General features: G+C 37.7%; 1 protein-coding gene across 1 annotated transcript in view; it reads right to left on the bottom strand.

Annotated features, from left to right (window-relative positions):
• The window catches only part of LOC107756076 (ER membrane protein complex subunit 2), a 37,027-nt gene that overhangs the window by 14,549 nt on the left and 9,563 nt on the right, over nt 1–12,915 (bottom strand). The window contains exons 4-8 of the mRNA XM_016573052.1: nt 8,829–8,914; nt 8,609–8,668; nt 4,959–5,040; nt 2,457–2,567; nt 238–342 (exon numbers count right to left, since the gene is read on the bottom strand). Coding sequence (XP_016428538.1) covers nt 238–342; nt 2,457–2,567; nt 4,959–5,040; nt 8,609–8,668; nt 8,829–8,914 — 444 coding nt within the window. The remainder of the gene's footprint in view (nt 1–237; nt 343–2,456; nt 2,568–4,958; nt 5,041–8,608; nt 8,669–8,828; nt 8,915–12,915) is intronic.

Below are 12,915 nucleotides of genomic sequence, written 5' to 3'. Positions count from 1 at the left end.
ACCCCTAATATATATATATATATATATATATTTATATATATATATATATATATTCAAAATATTTAAAACATTAAATATATTTATAAAGTGTTTCAGAAAAAACAAAATGCAGTATCAGTTGATAAATTCAGATAAACTAAATCAACATTACCACAGTTATGTAAAATATAAAACATTTTGTGGAGAGATTTAAGTTGTACTGCCCATCTCTACCAGTAACTCATGCACTCCTCTTACCTGATAGGCTCTGCTAATCTGAGAAGCGGCCCACGCGCCGTACTTCATGTTGTCCTTCTTCACCTTTGCGCTAACTTTTGGGCTGGCAGCGGTGTGACTGGCTGACTGCGGAAGAAGAGACAACAAACAAAGGTGAGATGGACCACAGTGCTGGGGGACACACATAAAGATTAGACTATCACCATTTCTGCAAAGCGTCGAAAAAAGAGTCATGAGATAAATACCCATTGACTCCCATTTAAAGCCCACATAATGGAAGGATGGCTAAACCCTGATGGCAATGAAGGGTATTTTTTAAAGGGTGGAAAATGTGATGGTTTTGAGCCTGGTTGAGTAGTGAAAAAAAGCCAGGGCGCTCTGTTAACACAGCTTGATGTGTCTCGCATCAGAGATAGGAAAGGCAGTGCTGACAGGCCTGGGAGTGTCAGGGAGGTGGCGTGTAAATGGCATAGCGCAACGTGAATCATGCTCTCCAGCCACTACAAGATCTCTGTTCCACAACCACAAATCCTCCATCTTTCCCTCGTTATTGCTATTAGACCCGCTCAGCAGAGCTCGCAGGACTCTGTCGGCTAGCATGAAAGCCCTTCCCCATGGATGTGCTGAAACTTTAACTGCACACCAATCAACCACATCTCTGTTTCTGGCAGCAAATCCCTCGGCTTCCGGAGTTTGGGGTGTGTAAGGTTGGTGAGATGCGGCTGTTAAGGAAAATTTTTGGTCACTTGAGTCACAATCTGTATTCATTTTTATACTGTTTTTTTGTTTGTCTTTTGGCAAGAGTGTCCTTCGAATTTAGTCAGTATGGTCATTTATTCATCAGTTTAACTGTTGATGAAAATATTTTACCTGACAAGAAAAAAAATTAAAAGTGACAAGTGAAAAATTAAAGCTAATATTCAAACATTTTATATGCTATTATTTTATTTATTATTTATATACTACTATAGTATTTATTAATATTTTAAAATATCTTTTTTTTTTTTTTTACTTTCCAGTTTTTTTTTATTAGTTTAACCCTTTAGAACCTGAAGCTAAAATAGACCGTTTTCACTCATTTTGGTTTTTTGACTATAACATTATAAGACAATGTGCTATCTTCAAGTGCAAGGTGTAATTTTTTTTCAGAAAATTACTAGCTTTCAAGAAATGACAGTTATTGTACATTACTGTTTGTGGTGAGTTTGTAAACAGAATTTAAATAGACAAAAATGTAAAAAAAACAGGAAGAAATTTTACTGCTTTTTATTTAGAAAAAATCTGAAAACTCATCAACGAAAGAATCTAATGCTTCAATCTTGAAAAATGAACTATAATACACATATACAAGTCTTTTTGGGACATTGGATTACACAGTTTTCACTCAGGAGCCTTTTTTTTTTACCCCAGTTCTCCAGGCGTTTTTGGATTTTTTTAGTAATTTTTTCTGATTTGTTTTTTAATATATTTCTATTTAGCTTTATTTTTATTTTACTTTTTCTAATTTTAGTAATTTAACTTAAACTTATTTTACTTCAGCTATATTAGCCTTATTTTAATTATTTTTAAAACTTTTGTTAACAATGACACAAAAAAAACACTTTGCAACTTTTTCGTTTTTCATTACATATGACCGGGTAACAGGCTCTAGGTTTTGTTGTACTGACCGACATCCTGCTATTGCCGGCCTCGTTTCACGTGCAAATCGCACATCAAAGAGCGCTGACGACTGTCATGGTTCTGTGTTTGAACTACTGAAGCTTGCATGTGTGTGTGTATGTTTGAACAGAGGGCCTGTGTGTGGCTCCCTGTGCACCCTCTGTCGGCCTTCTGCCCCTGGCTGGCTGTTTGTGTTCATATGTCAGGAGTCACTTACAAATGATGCATTGGTGTTAATGGACAACTTCCTGTTTAAATAAATACAGATGAAAGGCTTTCACATATTGCCTGAACCTATCCAGCAGAGCCACGTGTGATGGTGTGGTTGCCATTTCTCTACCATTCTTTTATTGTCAAAGATTTGTTTATCTCTGGAATAAACAGAGAAATGCCCTACAAAGGTCCAGCGGGTTACGTTACAGCAAAAAAAAATTGCAAGTCAGAGTTTTTCCAACACAGGGACTGGAAACATCAACTTCAACTGCCCCTGTGTGAACCAATCACAGCCTCTGGGATCCATTCACATGCAGAAAAAAAAGAGAAAAGAAAAATAGAAGGTGTCTGTTTTCTGAACAACTTACCATGTAAAGGCCGAACAAGGCCCTCATGTTTCTGTTGTTAAGCTTCAGTGCTTGCGCAAAATACTTCCTGGCCAGCTCGAGGTTTTCCAGACCCCCCTGGGTGTACTTTACCTGAGGGAGATTGCAGAGGAAACCGAAAGGTGATGTTGTGTTATAGGCACACTTAAAGCTGACATGAGATATAAATAAACAGAACATGATCTAAATAAACAGAAAAATCCTATACAAGCATACAACGTGATGGATGCAGCTAGTCATAGAGTGCAAAAGGGCCAAAGTTTTGGCTTATAGGACGATGTGATGGACAAAAATCAAACCCTAGAATATACTGGATGTTTAATAACACGTGGATAAAGATGTTAAACCAGTGAGATTTTACAGTGGGTTGGAAAACCCATTTAAATGGAAGAAAAAATGTGGTCATGGTTAAGGTTGGTTAGGGGGGAAAAAATAACATAAAAAATGTTATGACTAAGATAAGAGTAACCGATGCCAACTTTTATGTCTGTATATAGACTTCTTTCTAAACCCATCAACAAAAATGCTGCAACTTTTTATCTATTTTAACAGTAAATTGTGTGATCAAAATATAAAAACATATTCAAACATAAGATCATACACAAAAAAATAAAAAATACAACTTAATAGTTTGTGTAGGGGTGGGCGATCTGATGATTTAACATCGTGATCGATCTTGAAAATGTCCACGATCATCTTTTTAAGTGAATCGTAGAGATCGTGATCTTTTATGTTCTCGTAATAATGTTAAAACTACAGCAATAACTGCCTACTACATGACTGTGACTGGCCAAGTTATATCATGCGTCATCTCTATTATGTCTTTTTTCATGCGTGGTGACGTATTCGCCATGACTTAAAAGTAGTAGTGTGATGAATGAAATTTTAGTTTCAGTTTCAATCTTAATAAAACGATCATTGTGCCACATGCCATTCCTTCCATTTATAGTGGTGCGCTTTTGCCTGTCCTTAAGAGCTTAACACCCAAATCAGTCAAATCATATAACGCAACTGTCGTAAAAGGCAGTTTACTGTGGGACATGCTTTATTTTAGTTATTAAAAGCACATTAACGGTGAAAGAGCCTGTTCCTCGGGCACGTTTTGTGCGCGCACTCCGACACGGAGCTAAACACGGAAGAGAAAAGTATACTTAAACAGTCAAATACACACAAAAATGTCAAAAAATGTCTGCCTTTGCGAGTATTTACGTAAAGTCAGTTAAGTCTTAAATGAACAAACAATTGGGAAAGAAATCGGATGCGTGTCAGTATATTACATCCATGCATTTTGTCTTAAAGAGACAGCAGCCTAATAAACCTACTGCTGTCGGTGTCATATGTTAATCAAACTACAAAAAACAGAAAATCACTCACTGCTCTTGACTGAATCACTTTACAACTTTAATAAGAATCATATATATCAGAATCAGAATCAGAATAAGAATCGTGTATATTTAATTCATACAGTGATGCAGTGTTTTAAAGTTTAACTCGGGTTTTAAAGACCTTTTTGACAATTGATTGTTTAAAGGGTTACTCCACCTCAAAATAAAAATGTTGTCATTAATCACGTAAAAGCTTTGTTCGTCTTTGGAACACAATTTAAGATATTTTGGATGAAAACCAGGAGGCTTGTGACTGTCCCATTGACTGCCAAGTAAATAACACTGTCAAGGCCCAGAAAAGTATGAAAGACATCGTCAAAATAGTCCATCTGCCATCAGTGGTTTAATCTGAATTTTATGAAGCGACAAGAATACTTTTTGTGCGCAAAGAAAACAAAAATAACGATTTTATTCAACAATTCGTCTCCGCATCACCGTAGCGCCATTTTGGACGTATCCACTAAACGCAAACTGCGTATACTGTTCTACTTGTCTGTGTCAGCCGCACCACACGGATACGCTGTTTTCGTTCAAATCAAAGCGTAAATAAACGTAGAAAATTTATCTCTGGGCCTTGACAGTGTTATTTACTTGGCAGTCAATGGGACAGTCACAAGCCTCCCGGTTTTCATCCAAAATGACGAACAAAGCTTTTATGGGTTTGCAACGACATGGGGGTAAGTGATTAATGACAACATTTTAATTTTGGGGTGGAGTAACCCTTTAATACAAAAACGTTACTGTTTTTTGTTTTTTTTTAATTATGCAAATAGTTAAGTCATAGGCTTGTTCCAGTCTGGATATTCTCAATAGTACATCTCAAAATTGGGAAGACCATGATTCAGATCATGGATCGTGAGTTATAAAATCGTGATATGATATTTTGGGAAGATCGCCCACTCCTAAGTTTGTGTATTTTTTGTGTATTTTCTTATCTTTAGCGAAGGCATAATTACATCTCAACAATTTAAAATGTATTGCTTCAAATGGCACAATTAAACATATTTTTGAAAGAATGCTTAAAATGTTTATTTTAAAAAAATCACCTTAAATTGAAAGGAACATTTATTTCAGGCAGGAAGAGAGAAAGCTACTATACCTCGGCGTACTGTTCGCAGTACAGGTGATTATGTGGATTCGTCATCATCAGCTCTTCAAGACAAAAAGCAGCTTTTGCATAACTGTGGGAATGAAACGAGAGAGAGAGAAAAATTGAGAACATAGAAAACATCTCCCAGTAGCTTTGTGGCTGATTAAGCAAAGCGAAGCTCAGTCCCGTTGACAGTCGGGAGACGTGACAGTCTGAGGTTTCCCTTTCATCAGCATTTATGAGGGTTAATGGAAATCTGTGTATGAACACCCATATGGTCAAATGATGAGTGAAGCTTTGCAACAGAGGTGGCAATTCTGCCCTAGATTCACCATGGCCTCTTTTCTAGAAGGCCAAAGATGAATCTGGTCTACCAATCTGTCCCTGGGTTCTTCACTGACATCTCAAGACTGTCCTAAGGTCATTCTCAAGAGCAGTTCCCAAATGAGATCACTGCCAAGCCGTTGACCTCACACTAATATACAGTTTCATGTCTCAGACACTCTCTCCCTTATAAGTACACAACATGGGCTTGCACATTTCCCCAATGCTCCCACCAAAAAACCAAACAATTTCAAAAAGAACTTCAGGACTATTATGACAAAGCCGCAAGACACAAAAATGAGCCAAATGTGTCCAAAAGCTGTGAATGGGGTTGAAAGGCTCGTTACCGCCTCAAGTCCCCAAAACCGCATGGCTTTTTTAGCTACTGTTAGCAAGCTTTCTGTCTCGTTCCGTGCGAGGTCCACACATCGAGGTCCACACTGTACGTGCTCACGCACACATATCAACTTATCACAACACATCAAATCGTATAACAGAGCTGGAGCACGTCCATGCTAATCTTACGGCTGGCAGAAATAAAAATGTGTTGACGCAAACAAGATTTTTTTTCTGGTGGAAAAAGACTGTTGGCGTTGCTGACTCGCACAAGATGATGAGTCTATCTAGCCTTTTAGGAAATGTTCAAGGGACTTTGAATACAAAGAGAGGAGAATGAGAGTGAGAGAACAACACAGACAGTCAAAGAGGTTGGAGGAGTGAGCCAGTGAGATCAGGCCACTCAGAAGGTTGAAGACTGCTTGCAATTACCATTTCCTCTTCGTAAAGACTTTCAGATGTGCTTCTGCCGTGGCTTAAACTGTGGCGGAGCAATGCAAAGACTGAGAGAGAGACACACACACAGAGAAAGCAAGGGAGGCATCAATCCACATCACTACTGAACTCAACGCCCACTACCTGAGCATTCATTATACACGGCCAACTCTACCAGTTCTCCATTTGAAATATGAAAGCATGTTTCTTTCTTGAGTAGGGAAAAAACAACATTTTTGATTTGATTTTGTCAAAATGTGTCTGTACATCCCACAATTTTTACTTTAAATCCCAAAAAACTAACTTTATATTTCACAATGTGATTTTAAATTGTAGATAACGTTTAAAGCATCATGGTAAGACAAGTCAAGTCACATTTTGAGATATAAAGCCACACTGGGTGGGAAATATAAATTTACATTTTGAGGTTTAAAAAGCTCACTTAAGACCAGCTAGTTCTACAGATCGCAACCTACACCTAGCACATAATTCACCAAAGAAACCACTTTGATATATTTCTTTACCAAAGTGATAATTGGTTTAATCGTCATTAAAAAGCATGATCCACTAGTGGCCTATTTGTACTACGGACTTCGTGTAGATAGCTGTGTAATCCGTCATAGCTGTGTAATCAGCTGGTAGGGTGGCGTTTGTTTGTCTTCATCTTGTTTTGACTGGTTGGGAGAATGGGTGTCACCTCATTCTCTTGGGAATTTCTCTTTTTCCCCTTTCTCCTGTTCTTTCACAGCGTGGAAGAAAGATGTGATAATGAAGGCTTTGCCGGAAGAGGAGGGGAAGGGAAAAAGCGAGTCTGTGACCTGAAATAAAGAGAAGAAAAAGAAAGGGGAAGAAAGAAAAGGAGTGACATTGACACGCCTATAGATAGGGGGTTGTCAGAGAATGGTGTGATATTAGAAAAGTTGGGCTAAGCGGGCAGATAATCCTCTCACCCCTGGATTTTCCTCTGTCTGCTACAGCAATAAAGCCCTTTACACAAAACCGTGAGGTATCTAATAAGCGGTGCTCTCACAGAGCAACTGCATTCCTACAGCCAGCGCCCTCCGACCAGGACAACCAACTTTTTTTCTCTCTCACACCCACATACTAACACCCCTTAGCCCCCCTCATGGAAAATAAGACCAAAACAATTAAAGAAGGATGGAGGAGAGGAGACATAAAGTAAGTTTCCTACAATCCTGATGCCTGGCAGAAAGTAACCCCTGGCAAAAGAGATATCAGCAGGGGAGCGCAGTCTTATTCCTGGAGTTGGACAGGGGGCTCAAGAAACAAATCCTATTATGGCCCTACTCCATAGGACAAACAGACACGGAGCTTTAAGCAAGGCCACTGGCTGAGACTGGCATTTCACTGTCTTTTACTCCAGAGGGTCCCACAGCTCTGCAGCAACCATCGCACGTCAACCGAAGGTCCTGAGAATGACCTGCAAGATGCTGGTGAATGCGACCTCGTAACCCTCGTAAACATCACATTCCATACAGACAACTTCTGGACATTTTACTGATGCATTGGTAACTGATTAATCACTTTTAGCTGATTAAATTATTCTGATGAGACAAAATTATATCTTACATTTATAGTTAAGGTAGGAAAAACTAATCATGAATATTCTGCCTCTTCATTCTTGTCATTCATGAGAAAGATGCCAGTTTCTACATTGTGTAACAATACACTCAATGCAGTCAATCTGAAAACTAAACAACACACTAAAGTCAATTTGTTGATATTTATAATGCTAACAGTTTCTAAATTATTTATTTATTTTCAGTAGGGATTCACTGACATTTTCAAATTCTAGGAAATTCCAAACAAGTTGATAATTATTTTTGTGTTACTGATAACTGATATCACAACTGATAAATGGCAGATATAAAACATTCAATACTATTTTGTCTAAATAAATTAAAATTAAAGCACAAGAAAAATCTAATCCATTATTTTAAATGCTACAAGTGAATTTAAGACATCAAACAATATAGAGTATGAAAAAATAATAAATTATGTTTAGATTTGCTAAAGATTACATTTAACAGTGTTATTAAATTATTAGTGTTTTCAAGAAGATTAACTTCAAGTGAGCAATCTAAGTGTAAAAAATAGGAAAAATAGCAGGCACAATTAAATATCCAATATTGACTGATACTGATAAATTAAAAGAAAAATCTCTAATAACATCCAACAACTGAAATGGTGAAAAAAAGAGCATTACCACTGACATTCTGATTGAATTAACTACTGTTTTTATGTTTATTTTACTTACTGTTTTAACGTGTTAAAATTAATCTTGTATTTTCCATCAGATTCCTATAATGAATTCATTTGAGCTAACTGAAACCCAGTAGGCAGATATTATTGAATACCTTTTCCTTGTTTTGCCATAATATATATATATATTTTTTTTTTTCCAAGAAACGTGTACACGTTCTAGTTACATTGTTTCTGTATGTCAGTTTGACAATTTAATTAACCCTCATGTTCCATCAACTTCTTGTAAGTATTAAAAAAAAAAAAGAATCGACATAAGAAATTAGGAAAGAAATCATTACTCATGCTCATTGATGTAGAGTTCTGACAGCTCATGCCAAGCTTCCTGGTCTCCCACAAACCTGCAGGACAGAGTAGTGGTAGTTAGCACATCAGAAAGGCCACTGTGGACAAAAGGGGGGTCAGGGAAAGGCTTGGGGGCCAACTGAATCAAATGCAAAACCCCTTTTAATTAAAAAGTGGAGGGGAAGGGGGGTCTAAATCCTCTTGTAAAACACTCACTGCTCCAGATATTCGTTGAGCTCGCGGATGGCCTCACTGCTTTTGCCCTGTGCTCGCAGGATGGAGATCTTGCGCTTCCTTGCTGCCTGTTGGGTTGACATCACCAGAGGATTAGGGCTTTAGAGTTTCAAGTGTTTGTTAGCAACAGAAAAGAGCAAAGAGTGAACGAAAGAGGCATGTGTAAATGATCATAGTATTGTGAGAGCTGAAGGAATCTCCAGAATCCCCTGGGGTTCTGCTGATCAAACTCTGAAAACAACAGGGACAGCAAAGGCATCTAACAGAGTTGGATTTTACCTCCATGTTATGAGTTTTGATCAGACAAATAATGATTCTGAGATTTACACAAAAAAAAAATTATAAAAAATTATATTTAGACATATTACAATGACGTTAAACATGGTCATACTGTCACCAAATAACACTTTGGACAGAACATTTGGGATTTTGGTGGTTCTTGTTAATCTACACAAAACTTCCTATTTTAGTTTCAGCAATTTGTGACCGAGTCTTGCATATCCAGACTTCTGGCTTATGGCTAACTGGCCTCATGTTTCCTTGTTTTAACACAAAACAGAAAAAAATAAAATAAAAATTACGCTACAAAAAAAGTTTCACATCACATATAAAATTCACATTTACAAATTTTCAAACTCAAAACTATATTATACACCACAAAATTCTATTTTGTTAAATGTCAAATCTAAAAGTAATATTTACAAAAATCAAACATTTTGTTTCATTCAACCATGACCAGGATTGTGAATGTTACACGGTATATTTTAAAGCACTCTTAGGTGCTTCCCATACATTGATTTATTTGTGGCGGCCCACCACAATATCAACATTGACCGTCACTGTCCAAAACTCATGTAAAAATGTATAGGTATATCTGTATAGGTAGATGCCCTATTAGCAGCTAATTCTATGGACCGCTATACGTAAGCCATCTGCCATATTAGAATGATCAAAGCAGGTCTGTGAACACACAAGAGCAAGTTGCCTGTATGTCTGCAACCCTAGTTATATGCATGTATGAATATCTATATCTGCAATAGATTTCACCAGATGATTTTGCTAAACTAACACAATACAACAAGATGAAGTCTTTAGCAAACACAACATTTAAAAGGTACAATAGTTTAAAACCTATAATATTGACTTAATACATATTAAAAACACAAATCAAAACATTTTTACCTGTGAAAAGTTACCTAATTTCTTCAGGAATTTAAAATTTCAGCTTTTTTTTTTTTTTTTACAAACAGAGGCTGTGCAATATCATTTTGAAACTCACTGATTTTTATTCTGAGTGACAACACATTAAGCGTTCCAAGATGGCAGACATGTCGACGTGTCTGGAGCGGTCGAATGTGGCATCTACCTATACATATCTATGTTTATGAGCACTGCTTTGCATACAGCCGTTACCGGGGAAACCACTGTATTTCTGCTGTTCCAAAAGCGCCACCTGCTGTCAGAGAATTAATTTGTATTTTCAATCAGCCTTTCTGCTGTTTTTGTTAAGAACAGTGCGAAAATTGAATCATATTATTTAAGCAGCAAACACACAGCTGTAAATGTGAGCCAGTGGATAGCTAATATGCCTTAATATAAAAATCTTAAGACAGTAAGATATATTTATGTTTTAAATACATGTAATAATTGATACTTTTGACTGATCCTTTTTCTTAATTGTCAAGTAACTATAAATCACGTTTTTCACGGTTTAATTTGTTAGCACTGACATTTCTCATATGGTATTAATTGTATTTATGCAGGTCTTTAAAAAGGTGTTAAAATTTTAATAATAAAAAAAAAAACACCTGCAGATAACCTGATATTGGCTAAAAGATATTGACTGTAATGTTACCTTCTTTAATTCTACCTCTCAATGTCTGCTCCTTCAATCCAGATGAATATTGAAAAATATTTTCCAAAAATATTTTTTCAGAAAGCCCCGTAAAATAGCATGTTCAAACTTTTCCAGGAGCGGCTCTTTTTTCCCTTCACTGGTGAAAGGAGAGCAAAGAGCAGAAGCTTTACCGTTAGAAGTGCCCCAGATATTATTTATGAACTGGCACTTGATAGAGTGGGTCTTCCCTACTACCACAGCAGGACCAAACTCCATCAAGCCGGGCATGAGTCACGTCTGAAAGGCCATAAATCTGGAACTGCTATGATACCACCGCCACTCCAAATCCACTTATCCATCAACCAGGCGGCCAGACGAACCTGCTTCACTGGCTGCTCGAGCTAAAGAGTTGATGAACTGCCAAACCCCTACTGTACGCAAGTCTGATAGTACTTACTGGATCAGCGGAAGACATGGTTTCACATTACCGGGCTGCAGATGACAGGTGAAATAAGGCTATAGCTATAACCTCAAGCTGTTTGAATTACTATACCTTTTGTATAGCTATATAACTTTATCCTCCAAAAGTATTTAAAGAAACTGTGGAACGGAATCATACGGCAATTCCAAATAGTTTAAGCTATCAAATGTTATTGTTAATGTTCAGTTTCTGCCAAAGAACTGATTTCTTTGTACTTGGTACTGAACAAGGCGGAAGACTATTTGCGACCTCAGGTTATTTACTCGGGCCCCATATCTGTCTTTCGTTTCCTCTTAGCGCACTTGGCACCGACAGAAACATACAGAGGCTGGTAGACCAGAGAGTCTTACGAAACTTTATTAAACAATGAGCTATTCCAAACCATTTCAGTCTCTTTATTTCTTTTCCTCCCTCTCGCTTCTTTCGACGTGATCTAGGAAAGGCCAGCATTTCATTTTCATTATCTTTGCGATTCTTTCTTCTTAAGCATTTGAGTGGCTCTCACCGTGAAGGACCTGGCTGCTTCTATCAACCCCTGGCTCCACTTTCAGACTGCCGTTGAGAGCCCACCTCCAGGGATTTCAAAGGCAAACGTTGTTCCCACAGGGTGAAGAAAAGTTGACTCTCAGTGATGTGGTGTACCGACACTACCTGACTTCAAAATCATCCTTAAATCAGAGAATTACCTGCTACTGGTTTCAACGTATTCAGACCAAATCTACAATCTTAGGAATGGCTTAAGATAAAAATTATCAGTAGCAGTCAACGAGTTATATCTAAGGGTGTGTTCACACTTGTCATGTTTGGTTCGATTAAAACGAACTCTGGTGCGATTGCTCTGTTAGTGCGGTTCATTTGAGTAAGTGTGAACGCTGCCATCCGAACCCTGGTGCGCACCAAACAAGCGGACCGAGACCGCTGAAAAGATGGGTCTCGGTCCGCTTCCAAATATAAAAAAATATGAATGCAACACGGATCAAATACTTCTAGACGAACCAAAAACAGGAAGTAAAGACAAGATGCGACGCTATGCGATATGATTTGACAACACGGTGTAACCAAAACAAAATGAGCAGAGGGCAAACATGGAGCAACGATGAGGTAAAGTGCCTTTTATGAGCTCCTTGTGAGTTTGCAGGTGGTGAAAATAACATTATATGTACACGCAAGTATGAGTGCGCTTAGTCCAGCAGACGGCATTAGGTGTGTTCGACTTAAAGTGGATCTGCAAGAGGGAATGGCAGAGGATCCCCAAATCCATGTGTGAAAAACTTGTTGCATCTTTCCCAAAAAGACTCATGGCTGTATTAGATCAAAAGGGTGCTTCTACTAAATACTGAGCAAGGGGTCTGAATACTTAGGACCATGTGATGTTTCAGTTTTTCTTTTTTAATAAATCTGCAAAAATGTCAACAATTCTGTGTTTTTCTGTCAATATGGGGTTGCTGTGTGTACATTAATGAGGAAAAAAAATTAACTTAAATGATTTTAGCAAATGGCTGCAATATAACAAAGAGTGAAAAATTTAAGGGAGTCTGAATACTTTCCGTACCCACTGTACACCCGCAGCGGCACTTTAAGTCTAATGCACCTTTTGTTTGGGGTGTTCGGTGAGTTCCGTCACGATATATACGTCATTCAAGCCGACCTATCAGGTTGTGAACGTATCACTATGCCTTTAGGTTCGGTGTGTTTAGGTTCGCTGTCAAAAATGCCAATGTGAACGCTAAGCGGACCAGGACCAAATGTAT

The sequence above is a fragment of the Sinocyclocheilus rhinocerous genome, unplaced genomic scaffold, assembly GCF_001515625.1.
Source record: "Sinocyclocheilus rhinocerous isolate Xijiao unplaced genomic scaffold, SAMN03320098_v1.1 scaffold11, whole genome shotgun sequence".
NCBI lineage: Eukaryota > Metazoa > Chordata > Actinopteri > Cypriniformes > Cyprinidae > Sinocyclocheilus > Sinocyclocheilus rhinocerous.
Note: the sequence above shows the minus strand (reverse complement) of the source record. Positions and strands in the feature narration are given on the sequence as shown.